Consider the following 21,905-nt stretch of genomic DNA (forward strand, 5'->3'; position numbering starts at 1 on the left):
ACATCAGCAGGAGAGGACTCTTTAAAGTAGAGACACTACATACTGATATACACCTGAACATCAGCAGGAGAGGACTCTTTAAAGTAGAGACACTACATACTGATATACACCTGAACATCAGCAGGAGAGGACTCTTTAAAGTAGAGACACTACATACTGATATACACCTGAACATCAGCAGGAGAGGACTCTTTAAAGTAGAGACACTACACACTGATATACACCTGAACATCAGCAGGAGAGGACTCTTTAAAGTAGAGACACTACATACTGATATACACCTGAACATCAGCAGGAGAGGACTCTTTAAAGTAGAGACACTACGTACTGATATACACCTGAACATCAGCAGGAGAGGACTCTTTAAAGTAGAGACACTACATACTGATATACACCTGAACATCAGCAGGAGAGGACTCTTTAAAGTAGAGACACTACATACTGATATACTCCTGAACATCAGCAGGAGAGGACTCTTTAAAGTAGAGACACTACATACTGATGTACACCTGAACATCAGCAGGAGAGGACTCTTTAAAGTAGAGACACTACACACTGATATACACCTGAACATCAGCAGGAGAGGACTCTTTAAAGTAGAGACACTACATACTGATGTACACCTGAACATCAGCAGGAGAGGACTCTTTAAAGTAGAGACACTACATACTGATGTACACCTGAACATCAGCAGGAGAGGACTCTTTAAAGTAGAGACACTACATACTGATATACACCTGAACATCAGCAGGAGAGGACTCTTTAAAGTAGAGACACTACATACTGATATACACCTGAACATCAGCAGGAGAGGACTCTTTAAAGTAGAGACACTACATACTGATGTACACCTGAACATCAGCAGGAGAGGACTCTTTAAAGTAGAGACACTACATACTGATGTACACCTGAACATCAGCAGGAGAGGACTCTTTAAAGTAGAGACACTACATACTGATATACACCTGAACATCAGCAGGAGAGGACTCTTTAAAGTAGAGACACTACATACTGATATACACCTGAACATCAGCAGGAGAGGACTCTTTAAAGTAGAGACACTACATACTGATATACACCTGAACATCAGCAGGAGAGGACTCTTTAAAGTAGAGACACTACATACTGATATACTCCTGAACATCAGCAGGAGAGGACTCTTTAAAGTAGAGACACTACATACTGATGTACACCTGAACATCAGCAGGAGAGGACTCTTTAAAGTAGAGACACTACACACTGATATACACCTGAACATCAGCAGGAGAGGACTCTTTAAAGTAGAGACACTACATACTGATATACACCTGAACATCAGCAGGAGAGGACTCTTTAAAGTAGAGACACTACATACTGATATACACCTGAACATCAGCAGGAGAGGACTCTTTAAAGTAGAGACACTACATACTGATATACACCTGAACATCAGCAGAAGAGGACTCTTTAAAGTAGAGACACTACACACTGATATACACCTGAACATCAGCAGGAGAGGACTCTTTAAAGTAGAGACACTACACACTGATATACACCTGAACATCAGCAGGAGAGGACTCTTTAAAGTAGAGACACTACATACTGATACACCTGAACATCAGCAGGAGAGGACTCTTTAAAGTAGAGACACTACATACTGATATACACCTGAACATCAGCAGGAGAGGACTCTTTAAAGTAAGACACTACATACTGATATACACCTGAACATCAGCAGGAGAGGACTCTTTAAAGTAGAGACACTACACACTGATATACACCTGAACATCAGCAGGAGAGGACTCTTTAAAGTAGAGACACGACATACTGATATACACCTGAACATCAGCAGGAGAGGACTCTTTAAAGTAGAGACACGACATACTGATATACACCTGAACATCAGCAGGAGAGGACTCTTTAAAGTAGAGACACGACATACTGATATACACCTGAACATCAGCAGGAGAGGACTCTTAAAGTAGAGACACTACATACTGAAATACTCCTGAACATCAGCAGGAGAGGACTCTTTAAAGTAGAGACACTACATACTGATGTACACCTGAACATCAGCAGGAGAGGACTCTTTAAAGTAGAGACACTACACACTGATATACACCTGAACATCAGCAGGAGAGGACTCTTTAAAGTAGAGACACGACATACTGATATCATAGGAAATCCTACCATTATTGTTTTCACAGTTTCTCTCTTAACATTATGATAAAGACAGCAGGTTGTGTGTTGCAGGGCGAACAGCTGTTGTTGTAATGTTCCCGGTCAGACTGCCTGCACCTGTGTGTGAGTAACACTGGGTGCTTAAAGGGTTAAAATGTTTCAGTTATTAAACCTTTGAATCTCTTTCTCTCTAGGTGTGTTTTTCCAAGATGGCGGACGCCGAGGTGTCCCTCTCCCCCGCCCACTCTGCTATAAGCCCCGCCCTGGCTGCCCCCCCTCCCCCCCCTGGCGCCTCCTCCCCCACCACTTTCTCCTGCCCCTCCTCCCCCTCCAGCGCCTCCTCTTCCTCCTCCTCTTCATCCTCCTCCTGTTGTTCTGAGAGCTCTTCTGACTGCCCTCACCACCATCATCATCATCACCTTCATCACTCGCAGCGCCCCAAACTGCAGCCGCCTCCCCCCCCCCCACAGCGAGCAGCCCTCCTCCCCCAGTGCTAGCCCACGTAGCTCCTCTCCTAGCGGTAGCATCGGTAGCACAGGTAGCATTGGGAGCAGCAGCGAGTCGTCCAGAGGACAAACTCCTCCGTTGGACATCATCTCTGAGGACCACATGGAGATGGACCTGAGGGCGGACCAGGGTGAGGGACCAGACCAGGGTGAGGGACCAGACCAGGGTGAGGGGCCAGACCTTTTGATATCCTCATACTGTTATAACAATACGATTATACTTTAAAGGTCACCAATTATGCAAAATACACTTTTTCATGTCTTTTATACATAAATATAATAATTTAAGTTGCAAACAGATGGATGTTCTTTCAAAGGTTCAGGTGTTTAACAGTCAAACATGAAAAGGAGATGGACCTGGGGATCAGGGGACAGACACAGAGAATAACTAATTTGTTAGTCATGTTTTATTATCTTTGTGTTTTAAAATGCCAAAAAACATAAAAACGGATTTTGAAAATGATAATATTTGCACTTTGGGTAACGCTGCCTGAGGACGCCGCTGAGCTGAGCGTCAGGGTGCAAACACACAGGAGAACTATATACCCTGGTAGTTTGGATTGAAGTAGGAGGGTCCCATCAAACCCCAATGCTTAATGTGCGCTGGGCTGATTGGGTTCTGTTCAGGTCCTCACAGAGCGGCCCTTATTGGTCGCCGGCTCCTCTGGTTTCACTCTGTCGCTGCAACACTTAATTCTGCCTCTCTCTCTCCCTGACGCCTCGTTGCTCTGCTCTCAGTGATCGACCCTGAAGTGGCTCTGAAGGCGTGCCAGGAGGTGCTGCTCCAAGTGAAGCTGCAGAACAGAGAGCTGTGTGAGCAGCAACACGTGGACAACAAACGGGAACAACAACAACAACAACAACAACAGGACGATCATCAACAACAACAACAGGACGATCAGCAACAACAACAACAGGACGATCATCAACAACAACAACAGGACGATCAGCAACAACAACAACAGGACGATCATCAACAACAACAACAGGACGATCATCAACAGCAACAACAACAACAGCAACTGGATGATCAAAAACGACGACAACAACAACAGGGCGATCATCAACAACAACAACAACAGGACGATCATCAACAGCAACAACAACAGGAAGATCATCATCAACAACAGGACGATCATCAGCAGCAGCAACAACAACAACAACAGCAACTAGATGATCAAAAACGACAGCAACCACAACAACAGGGCGATCAACAACAACAACAACAAACGGAGATCTCTGGTCCTCAGTGGGTCATCAGCCCGGACACCAGCTCCATCAAGGAGGAAGACGAGGAGGAAGTAGAAGAAGGTAGTTCTGTGAAAGATGAAGTAAAACAAAATGGCGTTTCTTCCCAGCGAGACGCTCCTCCTCCTTCCTCTTCTTCATCCTCTCGACCTGAGTCTTCCTCGCTGCTCGCTACCCCCTCTTCCTCCAAACAGTCGTGGCTGCTCCGCCTGTTCGAGTCCAAGCTGTTTGACGTCTCCATGGCGATCTCCTACCTGTATAAATCCAAAGAGCCGGGGGTGCAGGCGTACATCGGGAACCGTCTGTTCAGCTTCACCGACAGCGAGGTGGACTTCTACCTCCCTCAGCTACTCAACATGTACGTGCACATGGACACGGAGGTGGGGGACGCCATCAGCCCCTACCTGGTGAGTAAACTAAAGATTACAGCTACCATCAGCCCCTACCTGGTGAGTCCTGTTCTCTATAGATTACAGTTAGCATCAGCCCCTACCTCGTGAGTAAACCATAGATTACAGCTAGCATCAGCCCCTACCTGGTGAGTCCTGTTCTCTATAGATTACAGTTAGCATCAGCCCCTACCTGGTGAGTAAACCATAGATTACAGCTAGCATCAGCCCCTACCTGGTGAGTAAACTATAGATTACAGTTAGCATCAGCCCCTACCTGGTGAGTAAACTATAGATTACAGCTAGCATCAGCCCCTACCTGGTGAGTAAACCATAGATTACAGCTAGCATCAGCCCCTACCTGGTGAGTAAACTATAGATTACAGCTAGCATCAGCCCCTACCTGGTGAGTAAACTATAGATTACAGTTAGCATCAGCCCCTACCTGGTGAGTAAACTATAGATTATAGTTCGCATCAGCCCCTACCTGGTGAGTAAACCATAGATTACAGCTAGCATCAGCCCCTACCTGGTGAGTAAACCATAGATTACAGCTAGCATCAGCCCCTACCTGGTGAGTAAACCATAGATTACAGCTAGCATCAGCCCCTACCTGGTGAGTAAACTATAGATTACAGTTAGCATCAGCCCCTACCTGGTGAGTAAAACCATAGATTACAGCTAGCATCAGCCCCTACCTGGTGAGTAAACCATAGATTACAGCTAGCATCAGCCCCTACCTGGTGAGTAAACCATAGATTACAGCTAGCATCAGCCCCTACCTGGTGAGTAAACTATAGATTACAGTTAGCATCAGCCCCTACCTGGTGAGTAAACCATAGATTACAGTTAGCATCAGCCCTACCTGGTGAGTAAACCATAGATTACAGTTAGCATCAGCCCCTACCTGGTGAGTAAACCATAGATTACAGCTAGCATCAGCCCCTACCTGGTGAGTAAACTATAGATTACAGTTAGCATCAGCCCCTACCTGGTGAGTAAACCATAGATTACAGTTAGCATCAGCCCCTACCTGGTGAGTAAACCATAGATTACAGCTAGCATCAGCCCCTACCTGGTGAGTAAACCATAGATTACAGTTAGCATCAGCCCCTACCTGGTGAGTAAACTATAGATTATAGTTCGCATCAGCCCCTACCTGGTGAGTAAACTATAGATTACAGTTAGCATCAGCCCCTACCTGGTGAGTAAACTATAGATTACAGTTAGCGTTAGCATCAGCCCCTACCTGGTGAGTAAACTATAGATTACAGTTAGCATCAGCCTCTACCTGGTGAGTAAACTATAGATTGCAGTTAGAATCAGCCCCTACCTGGTGAGTAAACTATAGATTACAGTTAGCATCAGCCCCTACCTGGTGAGTAAACTATAGATTATAGTTCGCATCAGCCCCTACCTGGTGAGTAAACTATAGATTACAGTTAGCATCAGCCCCTACCTGGTGAGTAAACTATAGATTATAGTTCGCATCAGCCCCTACCTGGTGAGTAAACTATAGATTACAGCTAGCATCAGCCCCTACCTGGTGAGTAAACTATAGATTACAGCTAGCATCAGCCCCTACCTGGTGAGTAAACTATAGATTACAGTTAGCGTCAGCCTCTACCTGGTGAGTAAACTATAGATTACAGCTAGCATCAGCCTCTACCTGGTGAGTAAACCATAGATTACAGTTAGCATCAGCCCCTACCTGGTGAGTAAACCATAGATTACAGTTAGCATCAGCCCCTACCTGGTGAGTAAACCATAGATTACAGCTAGCATCAGCCCCTACCTGGTGAGTAAACCATAGATTACAGTTAGCATCAGCCCCTACCTGGTGAGTAAACTATAGATTACAGCTAGCATCAGCCCCTACCTGGTGAGTAAACCATAGATTACAGCTAGCATCAGCCCCTACCTGGTGAGTAAACTATAGATTACAGCTAGCATCAGCCCCTACCTGGTGAGTAAACTATAGATTACAGTTAGCATCAGCCCCTACCTGGTGAGTAAACTATAGATTACAGTTAGCATCTTAGCCCCTACCTGGTGAGTAAACCATAGATTACAGTTAGCATCAGCCCCTACCTGGTGAGTAAACCATAGATTACAGCTAGCATCAGCCCCTACCTGGTGAGTAAACTATAGATTACAGCTAGCATCAGCCCCTACCTGGTGAGTAAACTATAGATTACAGTTAGCATCAGCCCCTACCTGGTGAGTAAACTATAGATTACAGTTAGCATCTTAGCCCCTACCTGGTGAGTAAACCATAGATTACAGTTAGCATCAGCCCCTACCTGGTGAGTAAACTATAGATTACAGTTAGCATCAGCCCCTACCTGGTGAGTAAACTATAGATTACAGTTAGCATCAGCCCCTACCTGGTGAGTAAACCATAGATTACAGTTAGCATCAGCCCCTACCTGGTGAGTAAACCATAGATTACAGCTAGCATCAGCCCCTACCTGGTGAGTAAACTATAGATTACAGTTAGCATCAGCCCCTACCTGGTGAGTAAACCATAGATTACAGTTAGCATCAGCCCCTACCTGGTGAGTAAACCATAGATTACAGCTAGCATCAGCCCCTACCTGGTGAGTAAACTATAGATTACAGCTAGCATCAGCCCCTACCTGGTGAGTAAACCATAGATTACAGTTAGCATCAGCCCCTACCTGGTGAGTAAACCATAGATTACAGCTAGCATCAGCCCCTACCTGGTGAGTAAACCATAGATTACAGCTAGCATCAGCCCCTACCTGGTGAGTAAACCATAGATTACAGCTAGCATCAGCCCCTACCTGGTGAGTAAACTATAGATTACAGCTAGCATCAGCCCCTACCTGGTGAGTAAACTATAGATTACAGTTAGCATCAGCCCCTACCTGGTGAGTAAACTATAGATTACAGTTAGCATCTTAGCCCCTACCTGGTGAGTAAACCATAGATTACAGTTAGCATCAGCCCCTACCTGGTGAGTAAACCATAGATTACAGCTAGCATCAGCCCCTACCTGGTGAGTAAACTATAGATTACAGCTAGCATCAGCCCCTACCTGGTGAGTAAACTATAGATTACAGTTAGCATCAGCCCCTACCTGGTGAGTAAACTATAGATTACAGTTAGCATCTTAGCCCCTACCTGGTGAGTAAACCATAGATTACAGTTAGCATCAGCCCCTACCTGGTGAGTAAACTATAGATTACAGCTAGCATCAGCCTCTACCTGGTGAGTAAACTATAGATTACAGCTAGCATCAGCCCCTACCTGGTGAGTAAACTATAGATTACAGCTAGCATCAGCCCCTACCTGGTGAGTCCTGTTCTCTATAGATTACAGTTAGCATCAGCCCCTACCTGGTGAGTCCTGTTCTCTATAGATTACCGTTAGCATCAGCCCCTACCTGGTGAGTCCTGTTCTCTATAGATTACCGTTAGCATCAGCCCCTACCTGGTGAGTCCTGAGACGACTTTCTGTTGGTTTCTGACTGTAGAAGTTTGTTGACTTCACTTCACCTGAGTCGAGTGTCTGTTATCTAAACTTCTACAGTCGGTCGGACTCGACTTGGATACTTGGCATTGTTTTGGCATTTGTCCTGGATGAGGTTCTGTTTACCTGGTGGGCGTTCCCTTTGGCTGAATAGGTTCCAGTTGTCCTGGATGAGGTTCTTGTTGGTCTAACGGGGGTTTGATTGGTTTAGCAAAGATTACAGTTAGGACGTTTTTCCTTGTCCGATGTGAGGGTCAGAGGACAGAGGCTGTCGTATTGATATTCTCTACAAACTGTAAAGTCCACTGAGACGAAGGTAACATTGATTGATTGATTTGTCTCTCTTAGATCCACCGCTGTCGAGGAGGCATCACCTTCTCCCTGCTGACGGCCTGGCTGCTGGGAGCGTATTCCTCTGACATGCACATCTCCACCCAGCGTCACTCCAGAGGAAACAAGCTGCGGAAACTCATCCTGTCCGACGAGCTGAAGCCCTCTAACCCTCCAGCTGATCCTCACCGCGGGGGGTCTGTCTCCGGCAGCCCCTCTCCGTCTCATCGCCGCTGCCACCGCCGCCACAACAGCAACAACAACGTGGACTCAGCGTCTCCGTTTCCCCCCCCAGAGAGTCCCGTTCTGGGGGAGGGCGAGGTGATCGTCTCCCCCTCCAGGAAGACCCACCAGAGGTCAAAGTCTGATGTGAACACAGCCAGCAGTGGGTTTGGATCCGGCCTCAGGAGGACAGGAAGTAACCCCAGAGTGGAGGCCGTGCCGGAGGAGGTGAGGCTTTTATTTAGAAACTCGTCTCAGAACCAGGTTTATCACCAGGTAGCATGACACGTACGAGGAATTTCACTTGGTGTTATGGTGCATACATAAAAGTCAAACAAAAAGTGAAACTATTTAACTCATTGTAGGGAGCTGGGATTTATAAAAGTTAAATAAAATACTGAGATTTTCTTTTTGAAAGTCATCTCAGTGTTGGGAGTGTTTGGTTTTATAAAAGTTAAATACTAAGGCTTTTATTTAGTAACTAAACAGTTAAATAAAGTACTGCCACTATTAGAGAGACAGGCCAAGATGATAATGAACATATATACTGTAAATATATATATATATATATATAATTAACCCGTGATATCTCCTCTCTGCAGCTGGAGCGTCTTCGGCCTCAGAGAGAACTGGTGAAGTCTCTGCTGGGCATCGGGAGGCGTTTGGCGACGCTGCCGACCAAAGAGCAGAAGACTCAGCGTCTGATCTCTGAACTCTCGCTGCTGAACCACAAGCTGCCCGCTCGAGTCTGGATGCCCACGGCTGAGAACCAGCATCACGTCGTCAGGATCCCAAACACCCAGGCTGTGGTGCTCAACTCCAAGGACAAGGTAACACCGTTAGCTTAGCATAGAGACAAGGTAACACCGTTAGCTTAGCATAGAGACAAGGTAACACCGTTAGCTTAGCATAGAGACAAGGTAACACCGTTAGCTTAGCATAGAGACAAGGTAACACCGTAAGCTTAGCATAGAGACAAGGGAACACCGTAAGCTTAGCATAGAGACAAGGTAACACCGTAAGTTTAGCATAGAGACAAGGTAACACCGTTAGCTTAGCATAGAGACAAGGTAACACCGTTAGCCTAGCTTAGGAAACACAGGTAGAAACTGTTAGCCTAGCTTAGGAAACACAGGTAGAAACTATTAGCCTAGCTTAGGAAACACAGGTAGAAACTGTTAGCCTAGCTTAGGAAACACAGGTAGGAACTGTTAGCCTAGCTTAGGAAACACAGGTAGGAAACTGTTAGCCTAGCTTAGGAAACACAGGTAGAAACTGTTAGCCTAGCTTAGGAAACACAGGTAGAAACTGTTAGCCTAGCTTAGGAAACACAGGTAGTAACTGTTAGCCTAGCTTAGGAAACACAGGTAGAAACTGTTAGCCTAGCTTAGGAAACACAGGTAGGAACTGTTAGCCTAGCTTAGGAAACACAGGTAGGAACTGTTAGCCTAGCTTAGGAAACACAGGTAGGAACTGTTAGCCTAGCTTAGGAAACACAGGTAGGAACTGTTAGCCTAGCTTAGGAAACACAGGTAGGAACTGTTAGCCTAGCGTAGGAAACACAGGTAGAAACTGTTAGCCTAGCTTAGGAAACACAGGTAGAAACTGTTAGCCTAGCTTAGGAAACACAGGTAGGAACTGTTAGCCTAGCTTAGGAAACACAGGTAGGAACTGTTAGCCTAGCTTAGGAAACACAGGTAGGAACTGTTAGCCTAGCTTAGGAAACACAGGTAGGAACTGTTAGCCTAGCTTAGGAAACACAGGTAGGAACTGTTAGCCTAGCGTAGGAAACACAGGTAGAAACTGTTAGCCTAGCTTAGGAAACACAGGTAGGAACTGTTAGCCTAGCTTAGGAAACACAGGTAGGAACTGTTAGCCTAGCTTAGGAAACACAGGTAGGAACTGTTAGCCTAGCTTAGGAAACACAGGTAGAAACTGTTAGCGTACAGTTTTAACGGATAGAGCTGTGTTCCAGGCTCCCTACCTCATCTACGTGGAGGTTCTGGAGTGCCAGAGCTATGAAACGTCTCCGGTTCCGACCCGGATCCCAGAGACCAGGATCCGCTCGGCTCGATCCGCGGAGAGCCTGGACTGCGGCGTCTCCGCGGCTAATGCTAATTCTAACCTCAGCACGATGACATCAGAGCATCGAGCCGGAAGCTTCTCTACCGTCCCGAACTACGACAACGACGACGAGGCCTGGGCGACCGACGACATCGGGCAGCTGCAGGTGGAGGTGAGGTGTAATTTAGATATAATAAGAACTACTTTATTTATTTTTTAATTTATGTTATTATTATTATTATTATTATTATTATACAGTTAGAAACTCTCCCTAGTCCCCGGTTTAGCTTCAGCCTCAGGATCCATGTGTCTGTGATCCTCTCCAGGATGGAAGGAGTCATCACATACAGAGCATCAACTAGTTCCTGAACAGTGTCCTTCACATGCTGATATCCAAGAGAGGGAGTTACACAGTCACAAGATGGAGGAATAGAAAGCAGTATTCAAGGGTTACTTCAGATTAGCTCCACGTCAGAAATGAGCATGCTTGATGTCTCTCTCCATAGAGGCTGAACCATCATGTTAATCACATAGCTATCATCTGCCTCAAACAGTCCTGATGCTCTTCTAGGTAATCACACATCCTGTCATGTTCACAGCTACAGTTGGGATACGATACGATAATACTTTATTTGTCAGATCAAGTCTGAAATGTGACTTGCGTCACAGCAGCTCCATGTCCAACATCAACAGACAAGTATCCAGACACAACACATGAAACACAAACAACAAACATTTAACATCACAGCATAATCAGTGAGAGAAAAGCTGCTCAAAGAGATTTCAGCGAGTATCTGATCTGGGATCAGCTCTGTGTTCACTGAGAGGACTGACTGATGCACAAAGGATGCTTCAGTGTGACCTTATTGAATGGTGGGACCCTGTGTCTCCATCAGATGGTAGCAGCTCATGCTCTCTGGTCAGAGCATGGTTCAGAGAGGATGTGGTTGCACAGCCTCACTAGTCATGAGTCATAGAGTCTCTCACAGGTGGACCAACGATCTTTGAGCAGATGTTTAACAGGTGGAGCAGTTTTGATTTGAAAGCTGCTGACAAACAGTTGTACCAGGTAGCGTTGCAGTGCTGCAGAATGGACATGATCACAGATGCAAAGAACAACAGAAGAGTTTCTCTGCTCGCCCCAAAAGACCTGAGACGGCCGAGAAAATACATTCTTTGTTTTGTCCTTTTGCTCAGATATTCAATGTGATCCTTCCATGACAGCAGACGCTCAATCATTACACCCACGTGTTTGTATGAAACTCCCTGCTTGATTTCATCTGTGTGGATGACCATGGGACTTTATGGGAGTCAGATGGTGAGCCAAAAACAACAACAAGAGCATTGCTATCAGTCCACTCCACCACCTGATGTCCAGCCTGTTGGTGCAGCTCAGGGTCGTCTGTGTTACTGAGCAGAGATATCATTCAGTTTCATCAGAGTACTTCATGATGACTTGGTTTGGTGTGTTGGTAGAGAGTAAAGAGCACAGCTGAACTCACGCAGCCCTGGGGGGGGGGGGGGGCTACATTGGTTGTGATGACAGGGTTTTGTTAACCTTCACAAGTTGCTCTCTACTGGTGAGGAAAGCAGCATACCAGTAAATCAGGTATGGATTTACTTCCATTTTGGCCATTTTTGACCCCAAGATGTCTGCTTGTATTGTGTTGAATGCTGCTGAGAGGTCTAGGAAGAGGGCTCTTGCTCATGTTGCGTTTATCTAAATGTTTAGTGATGTGAACCAGAGTGGCCACAGCGTCTTCCGTACCGCACGCTTGCTTATAGGCCAATTGGTATGGATCCAGTTTGTCTTGTTTTGTACTGATAAGAAATCGGAGCAGAATTCTTTCTAGTGATTTCATAATCCCTGAGGTGAGGGCTATTGGTCTGCAGTCCTCATGTTCTTTTGGGCAGCGGTTTGATGTGTGGAGTGTCCCATGGCAGAGGGATGGTGTGTGTAGTGTCCCATGGCAGAGGGATGGTGTGTGAAGTGTCCCATGGCAGAGGGATGGTGTGTGAAGTGTCCCATGGCAGAGGGATGGTGTGTGAAGTGTCCCATGGCAGAGGGCTGGTGTGTGGAGTGTCCCATGGCAGAGGGATGGTGTGTGGAGTGTCCCATGGCAGAGGGATGGTGTGTGAAGTGTCCCATGGCAGAGGGATGGTGTGTGGAGTGTCCCATGGCAGAGGGATGGTGTGTGAAGTGTCCCATGGCAGAGGGATGGTGTGTGGAGTGTCCCATGGCAGAGGGATGGTGTGTGGAGTGTCCCATGGCAGAGGGATGGTGTGTGAAGTGTCCCATGGCAGAGGGGATGGTGTGTGAAGTGTCCCATGGCAGAGGGATGGTGTGTGGAGTGTCCCATGGCAGAGGGATGGTGTGTGGAGTGTCCCATGGCAGAGGGCTGGTGTGTGGAGTGTCCCATGGCAGAGGGATGGTGTGTGAAGTGTCCCATGGCAGAGGGATGGTGTGTGAAGTGTCCCATGGCAGAGGGATGGTGTCAATGGAAGCGTCCCATGGCAGAGGGATGGTGTCAATGGAAGCGTCCCATGGCAGAGGGATGGTGTGTGGAGTGTCCCATGGCAGAGGGATGGTGTGTGGAGTGTCCCATGGCAGAGGGATGGTGTGTGGAGTGTCCCATGGCAGAGGGATGGTGTCAATGGAAGCCTGAAAGGTGCGTGGCCTCACTGGAGCCAGCTCAGCAGCAACGCTTCTCAGCAGGAAGCCGCTGCATCCATCTGGCCCAGCCGCTGTCTTGGTGTTGGTGCACTGAAAGGTTTTTCTGACCTCTTCGACTCTGATGGTCATTTTGTCAGAGGAAGCAGGGATTATGGTTTCCAGCATTTCAGTGCACTTTGCAGAATTATCCAGTGACTCCAAACGGGTAAAGAACGTGTTTAGTTCGTTAGCAAAACTAAATTCATTGTTCGTCACAATAGGTTTAGCTGAGGATGACATGCCTGTCATGGTTCTCATGGTGTCCCACACCTTTTGGGGTTTTGGCTTTAAAAGCATTTTCCAAAAACTCTCTGTGTCAGTTTTGATTCCCTCAATTTGACTTCCAGTTCTCTCTCTGTCTGTCTCAGTCTCAGTGCTCCATAGGCTTTGTTTTTGAAAGCTATTTTCCTGCTCTTTATAACGGTTTTAATGTCCTTAGTCACAAAAGATGTATTATTTGGATAGATTTGTATTTCTTTAGTGGGAACAACTAGTTCTACACAGAAGTTGATATAGTCGTTGGTAACAGTAGTTATTTTATCGAGTGAACCTTCTTGAAAAATGTCCCAATCCGTCCAATCAAACCTTTGTTATCAAGCTACTCTCATGTACAGTATGCAGGTGGAGGTAGAGATCTGCAGACAAATGAATGCTATCAGATCATTATTCTGACTGTATTTATTGTAATGAATATGATAATGTGTGTCCAGGTGGAGGCTCAGACCAGCAGCTCTGATAACATCAGTCAGTTTTCAGTGGACAGCATCACGAGTCTGGAGAGCCGAGAGCCGGTGTTCATCGCCGCCGGAGACATCAGGTACTATATATATATATATCAGGGTTTCCGTTAGCCGGCAATTACCGTTTTTTAGCTGGTAAAATTTAATAAAAACCGGTAAATTCAAAACCTGCCGGTCAAAATGTCCGACGCTCCTATCGATTGGCCGCCGATCATTATCGGCCGATATTCACTCTTAATAGTTTGATCTGTGCTCTCTATAAAGGCCGACCAGGAGAGCTGGATCTGATCGATATGGACATAAACGCGAATGAAGTGTAACAGGACACGAGAGAGAGATCAGATCAGCTGCTGCATAATCACCTGAAGCCCCGCCCACTGTTTAGCGAGCTGCATGAGAAACTGACGGGCTGTCAGGAGAGAGAGGGAGAGGGGAAAAGAGAGGATCCGTTTCTCCCGTGTTATTATTCAAAGTTAATGTAAACTTTTGAATAATGTACGTTATCTACTACAAGTAGTTTGTTTGAATGTAATAATTATGGTGTTTGTTGTTTGCGGAATCATTTATTGAAAAATGAATCTGAATTTTTCCGATCTGTTACGATTATAAACTGAAGCAATATAAAAATGACTCCCATTAAATGAGTTTTAAACATCAGCATATCCGGTCCTAATCCGGTAATTACCTGCTAACGGAAACTCTGCTACACAATTATTTTATTATTATTGAAACATGACCGGTAAGTTTCAAATTTGTCCGGTAAAATAAATTCTGTCCGGACATTTGACCGGCGAGAAAAAATCCTAGCGGAAACCCTGATATATATATATATATATATATATATATATATATATATATATATATATATATATATATATATATATATATATATATTAGGGCCGGGACTCGATTAAAAAAATTAATCTAATTAATTAGAGGCTTTGTAATTAATTAATCGAAATTAATCGCATTTTTAATCACATATAAATATTTGACCTGAGAACAGTGAGAAGCAATTTTTTTTCACATGGATTTTAGTATACCATTAGGCGCATTCACACCGCAGTACTTTTCCCACAAAGGTTCATGAGAATTTAGTTCATGTGAACTCTTTGAACCTGGGGGAGGATTAGGCAAATGAAGCCGCTGACGTCACTTCTTCTTCTTCTTCTGCTTTGGGTTTACTGGCAGGCCGCAAACCACTTCACGGCGTATACTGCCGCCCAAAGTCCCCGGCCGGAAGTCCCCGGAGTTGGGGAAGGCTTCAGTGGAAGCTGCTGGGAGTCCCAGCAGCTTCTACTGAAGCCTTCTGAGTAAATCGCCAGAACGCCGACACCTCCTCATCTCCACCGCTCCCATGTTTTATTTTGTGTTGCCATAAGTTAGTCTCTCTGCGTTTCTGCGCTGGGCTAATGCTAATAATGCTAATGCGAGGATAATAAAATGGCGGCTTCACAAAACTTTTTGGGAGTTTTACGGGGTGTGGTTTGCAATCCTTCCAGCCAATCAGACATATAGCTATTTTCTCACAAGAGAGCCGCACGAAAGTCCCTGCTCTCTAGCAGCTCTCTGCTCTCTAGCAGGGACTTTCGTGGGGGTAAAAAGGTTCTCATGAACTAATTTTAGTACCGGCTCTTTTTGGTGTGAACGCGATAAAAGAGGCTAACGTCCACGCTAGCTTCCACACCAGCTGCTATATGTTTTGCATTGAGGTGATACTTGAGGCTTGATGTGCTGCGGTGATATGCGAATTCCTTTTTGCATAATTTGCACACAACCGTGCTCTTATCGACGCTTCCATCCGTCCGTTTTTTAAAACAACATTTCCCACTGTTGTTCACTGTGGTTTGTTGTTGTCTGAAGTCATGAACGTTAGTTGGTGCTCCAGTATAATCGGTACGCCTGAAACTCATCCAGTGAGAAACGTTCCGCGGTGCAAAAATAAGTGCGATTAAAATGCGTTAATTTTTTTGTAATTAATTAATCTTAATTAACGCGTTAAAGTCCCGGCCCTAATATATATATATATACACACACTAAGTACTGCTCATTGCATTCTTTAATTCCCATAAAACCCAGTATTTTTTTTTACTTTAAAGGTCTCCTATCATCCTCTTATCACAGGTCTCAGATATATCCAGAGCCTCTCTCTGATTGGCTGAAACACCAAACAGATCATTGCAGCATTACCCATAATGCCCTCTGTTTCAGCCCTGTTTCCAAAGTGCTGATTCTCTGTCTGTGACTTTAGATGAAAATAAGGAGCCCCTCCCCACGCCCCTCTGAGAGACATCTGGTTACAAAGAACTCGATAGAGAACCGCAGTGACGTGTCCTAAAACCCGGAAGTAAGTTAGCATTTTTACCACTTCCGGTTCCTTCGATAAAAAGCAACGGGATCTCTCCGTAGGGTTATGGAAAATAGCTCAAAACAAGGTCTGTGGTTGAGACACATTGAAGAGACGGGTCACGTTTTGTTCTAGGACATTAAATCATCAGCAGTGACCCCACTGTGATTTCTGAAGAGTGGACATGTCTGAGAAACGATGGTTGTTACCAAGTGGCTGAATAGGACTACAGAAGTCGTGGAGGCCGTTGTACGTCATTACGCCGAACACGTGAACACTCCTCTGAGTTAGTTTCTGTTCTGCTTGAAAGCAAGTCCCTGCCTCCTGCAGACTGTTCAAACGCTTCAACTCGTTCCATTCAGAATCTGTGTGTTTGAATTAGGGATGCCAGTGATTATTCGATTAATCGTTACAGTCGCCATCATCGAGGATTATTTTTATAAATCGATTTTTTTATTATTATTTATGTTTTTTTTTTTTTTTTTTCTGGCTTAGTTTCAACCAGAATACTAATGCTAATAATAGTAATAGTATTAACAATTGTAAATGGCCATTGGTCACACCACCAGTTTGTTTTACTGTAAACTTGGAGGAAGCCTTCGTGCAGAGCAGACTGCTGCTGCAGCACGCTACACACCGCCCCCGGGGTCGGTCGATTAATCGATTAATCGATTATTATTCGCCAGGGCTGCCGAATAATCGATTTTGATCATGGTCAGTTTCTGGCAACCCTAGTTTGAATATGGATCTGAAGTCGGCGTGACGTTGAAGCAGCGACTCGGCTGTAGTTCCTTTATAGCATAACGTTAGCATTTTGCTTCTGGACATTAGATTTATGATTGGAACATTATAAAAGTAGACATGTGGAGATTATCCGGCTGAACAAAACGTGATCCGTCTCTTCAATGTGTTTCAACCACAGACCTGATTTCCAGCTATTTTCCAAAATCCTATGGAGAAATTGCATTGCGTTTTTGTCGAAGGAACCGGAAGGAGTTTACTTCCGGGTTTTAGGACTCGTCACTGCGGTTCTCTATAGCCGCATTCACACCAAGTACTTTGCCGTACTTAGTATCCCCAGGGCACTAAGTGCAGATCGCGTTCTCACCGGAATAAGTTCCTGAGGGAGGATTAGGCAAATGAGCCGCTGACGTCACTTCTTCTTCTTCTGCTTTGGGTTTACTGGCAGGCCGCAAACCACTTCACGGCGTATACTGCCACCCGCTGCTGGGACTCCCAGCAGCTTCTACTGAAGCCTTCCGAGTAAATCGCCAGAACGCCGACACCTCCTCATCTCCACCGCTCCCATGTTTTCTTTTGTGTTGCCATAAGTTAGTCTCTCTCCGTTGGTGCGCGATGCTAATGCTAACAATGCTAATGCCAGCAAATAAAATGGCGGCTTCACAAAACTTTTCCGAGTTTTACGGGGCGTGGTTTGCAATCCGCCCAGCCAATCAGAAATGTGTAATTTTTTCTCCCCAGTGACTGAAAATGGGGGTAAAAGTTCTCTGAACTAAGTTCTCTTTTTGGTGTGAACGCAAAATTCCAGGCACTAACGGAACTAAACGGGAAAAGTAGAAGAGGGGACACATGTTGATGTAGAAGAGACATGAAGAAGAGGGGACACATGTTGATGTAGAAGAGACATGAAGAAGAGGGGACACATGTTGATGAAGAAGAGACATGAAGAAGAGAGGACACATGTTGATGTAGAAGAGAGGACACATGTTGATGTAGAAGAGACATGAAGAAGAGGGGACACATGTTGATGTAGAAGAGACATGAAGAAGAGGGGACACATGTTGATGTAGAAGAGACATGAAGAAGAGAGGACACATGTTGATGTAGAAGAGACATGAAGAAGAGGGGACACATGTTGATGTAGAAGAGACATGAAGAAGAGGGGACACATGTTGATGTAGAGAGACATGAAGAAGAGGGGACACATGTTGATGTAGAAGAGACATGAAGAAGAGGGGACACATGTTGATGTAGAAGAGACATGGAGAAGAGGGGACACATGTTGATGTAGAAGAGACATGAAGAAGAGGGGACACATGTTGATGTAGAAGAGACATGGAGAAGAGGGGACACATGTTGATGGAGAAGAGACCTAAAGAAGAGGGGACACATGTTGATGGAGAAGAGACATGAAGAAGAGGGGACACATGTTGATGTAGAAGAGACATGAAGAAGAGGGGACACATGTTGATGTAGAAGAGACATGAAGAAGAGGGGACACATGTTGATGTAGAAGAGACATGAGGAAGAGGGGACACGTGTTGTTGTAGAAGAGACATGAAGAAGAGGGGACACATGTTGATGTAGAAGAGACATGGAGAAGAGGGGACACATGTTGATATAGAAGAGGGGACACATGTTGATATAGAAGAGACATGGAGAAGAGGGGACACATGTTGATATAGAAGAGACATGAAACATGTTGATGTAGAAGAGACATGAAGAAGAGGGGACACATGTTGATGGAGAAGAGACATGAGGAAGAGGGGACACATGTTGACGTAGAAGAGACATGAAGAATAACATTTAAAATAAAGTGTTCTCATTGGTTCTCCTGTTCTCAGGCGGCGCCTCTCGGAGAACCTCGCCCAGACGCCCACTTCGTTCCGCAGAGATCCTGAGGATCCGTCTGCCGTCGCCCTGAAGGAACCCTGGGAGGAGAAAGTCAGGTGAGATGCGCTCTGATGATGTCATGATCCTCACCGTTCAATGGTTAATATCTCAGGCGTTGTTTACCTAAAAACATAAAGAAGTACTTTATTGATCCCAATGTTTGCATTGCAGCAGCTTAAAAACACAAGGCATTGAACGTGTGTGTGTGTGTGTGTGTGTGTGTGTGTGTGTGTGTGTGTGTGTGTGTGTGTGTGTGTGTGTGTGTGTGTGTGTGTGTGTGTGTGTGTGTGTGTGTGTGTGTGTGTGTGTGTGTGTGTGTGTGTGTGTGTGTGTGTGTGTGTGTGTGTGTGTGTGTGTGTGTGTGTGTGTGTGTGTGTGTGTGTGTGTGTGTGTGTGTGTGTGTGTGTGTGTGTGTGTGTAGTAGGATCAGGGAGGGCTCTCCCTACGGTCACCTGCTGAACTGGAGGCTGCTCTCAGTGATCGTGAAGTGTGGAGACGACCTGAGGCAGGAGCTGCTGGCCTATCAGGTGCTGCGGCAGCTGCAGGTAAACACACCTGGATCAATGCTATTATTAATTGTATTACTGTTATCAGTTTCTTAAGATGTCCCCTGGTGTGCATGCAGAGCATCTGGCAGCAGGAGAGGGTTCCTCTGTGGATCAAACCCTATAAGATCATGGTGATGTCATCAGACAGCGGCATGATCGAACCGGTGCTCAACGCCGTGTCCCTGCACCAGGTGAGAAAACACACATACTGCAAATACTCTGAAGTACCAGGTGAGAAAACACACATACTGCAAATACTCTGAAGTACCAGGTGAGAAAACACACATACTGCAAATACTCTGAAGTACCAGGTGAGAAAACACACATACTGCAAATACTCTGAAGTACCAGGTGAGAAAACACACATACTGCAAATACTCTGAAGTACCAGGTGAGAAAACACACATACTGCAAATACTGCATATACTCTGAAGTACCAGGTGAGAATACACACATACTACAAATACTGCATATACTCTGAAGTACCAGGTGAGAATACACACATACTACAAATTCTCTGAAGTACCAGGTGAATACACACATACTACAAATACTCTGAAGTACCAGGTGAGAATACACACATACTGCAAATACTGCTTCTCTGAGTACTTAAAGCTCTGCACTATAATACCTGGTTGAGGTCCTTTGTTTTCCTCTCATGCTGCTTTCTACTTCTTTAGTCATTTCATAAATGAAGACACAAAACAATGACAGACATTTTATGACTCTCTCACCTGTCTCTCCTCTCTCACCTGTCTCTCACCTGTCTCTCCTCTCTCACCTGTCTCTCACCTGTCTCTCCTCTCTCACCTGTCTCTCCTCTCTCACCTGTCTCTCACCTGTCTCTCCTCTCTCACCTGTCTCTCACCTGTCTCTCCTCTCTCACCTGTCTCTCACCTGTCTCTCCTCTCCTCTCACCTGTCTCTCCTCTCTCACCTGTCTCTCCTCTCTCACCTGTCTCTCCTCTCTCACCTGTCTCTCCTCTCTCACCTGTCTCTCCTCTCTCACCTGTCCTCCTCTCTCACCTGTCCTCCTCTCTCACCTGTCCTCTCCTCTCTCACCTGTCTCTCACCTGTCTCTCCTCTCTCACCTGTCTCTCCTCTCTCACCTGTCTCTCACCTGTCTCTCCTCTCACCTGTCTCTCCTCTCTCACCTGTCTCTCCTCTCCTCTCACCTGTCTCTCCTCTCTCACCTGTCTCTCCTCTGTCTCTCACCTGTCTCTCCTCTCTCACCTGTCCCCCCTCTCTCACCTGTCTCCCCTCTCTCACCTGTCTCTCCTCTCTCACCTGTCTCCCCTCTCTCACCTGTCCTCCCCTCTCTCACCTGTCTCACCTCTCTCACCTGTCTCCCCTCTCTCACCTGTCTCTCCTCTCTCACCTGTCTCCCCTCTCTCACCTGTCCCCCCTCTCTCACCTGTCTCCCCTCTCTCACCTGTCTCTCCTCTCTCACCTCTCTCACCTGTCTCCCCTCTCTCACCTGTCTCTCCTCTCTCACCTCTCTCACCTGTCTCCCCTCTCTCACCTGTCTCTCCTCTCTCACCTGTCTCCCCTCTCTCACCTGTCCCCCCTCTCTCACCTGTCTCTCCTCTCTCCCCTCTCTCACCTCTCTCACCTGTCCCCCCCTCAGGTGCGTAAGCAGAGCCAGCTGTCCCTGATGGATTACTTCCTGCAGGAACATGGCAGCTTCACGACTGAAGAGTTCCTGTCGGCTCAGAGGAACTTCGTCCAGAGCGTCGCCGGATATTCACTGATCTGCTACCTGCTGCAGGTCAAAGACAGGTGAGGGGGCGGGGCTACCTGCTGCAGGTCAAAGACAGGTGAGGGGCGGGGCTACCTGCTGCAGGTCAAAGACAGGTGAGGGGCGGGGCTACCTGATGCAGGTCAAAGACAGGTGAGGGGGCGGGGCTACCTGATGCAGGTCAAAGACAGGTGAGGGGGCGGGGCTACCTGCTGCAGGTCAAAGACAGGTGAGGGGGCGGGGCTACCTGATGCAGGTCAAAGACAGGTGAGGGGGGGGGGGCTACCTGCTGCAGGTCAAAGACAGGTGAGGGGGCGGGGCTACCTGCTGCAGGTCAAAGACAGGTGAGGGGGCGGGCTACAGGTGAGGGGGTGGGGCTACCTGCTGGAGGTTAAAGACAGGTGAGGGGGCGGGGCTACCTGCTGCAGGTTAAAGACAGGTGAGGGGGCGGGGCTACCTGCTGCAGGTTAAAGACAGGTGAGGGGGCGAGGCTACCTGCTGCAGGTCAAAGACAGGTGAGGGGGCGGGGCTACCTGCTGCAGGTCAAATACAGGTGAGGGGGGCGGGGCTACCTGCTGCAGGTCAAAGACAGGTGAGGGGGCGGGGCTACCTGCTGCAGGTCAAAGACAGGTGAGGGGGCGGGGCTACCTGCTGCAGGTCAAAGACAGGTGAGGGGGGCGGGCTACCTGCTGCAGGTCAAAGACAGGTGAGGGGCGGGGCTACCTGCTGCAGGTCAAACAGGTGAGGGGGCGGGGCTACCTGCTGCAGGTCA

At 46.6% G+C, this 21,905-nt stretch overlaps 1 protein-coding gene across 1 annotated transcript; it reads left to right on the forward strand.

The window, feature by feature from the left end:
* Positions 1 to 2,346: 2,346 nt before the first annotated feature.
* On the forward strand, positions 2,347 to 21,174 carry pi4kb (phosphatidylinositol 4-kinase, catalytic, beta; the record flags this gene model as incomplete). The annotated part of the gene is given in 11 exon segments (XM_034232724.1): positions 2,347 to 2,615; positions 2,617 to 2,797; positions 3,405 to 4,321; positions 8,147 to 8,578; positions 8,953 to 9,180; positions 10,326 to 10,586; positions 13,838 to 13,944; positions 18,800 to 18,904; positions 19,270 to 19,393; positions 19,474 to 19,587; positions 21,023 to 21,174. Coding segments are annotated over 11 exon segments (2,867 nt in total), but the record flags the coding sequence as incomplete, so codon positions are not given.
* Between the last annotated feature and the right edge of the window lie 731 nt (positions 21,175 to 21,905).

The sequence above is a fragment of the Gymnodraco acuticeps genome, unplaced genomic scaffold (assembly GCF_902827175.1).
Source record: "Gymnodraco acuticeps unplaced genomic scaffold, fGymAcu1.1, whole genome shotgun sequence".
Lineage (NCBI taxonomy): Eukaryota > Metazoa > Chordata > Actinopteri > Perciformes > Bathydraconidae > Gymnodraco > Gymnodraco acuticeps.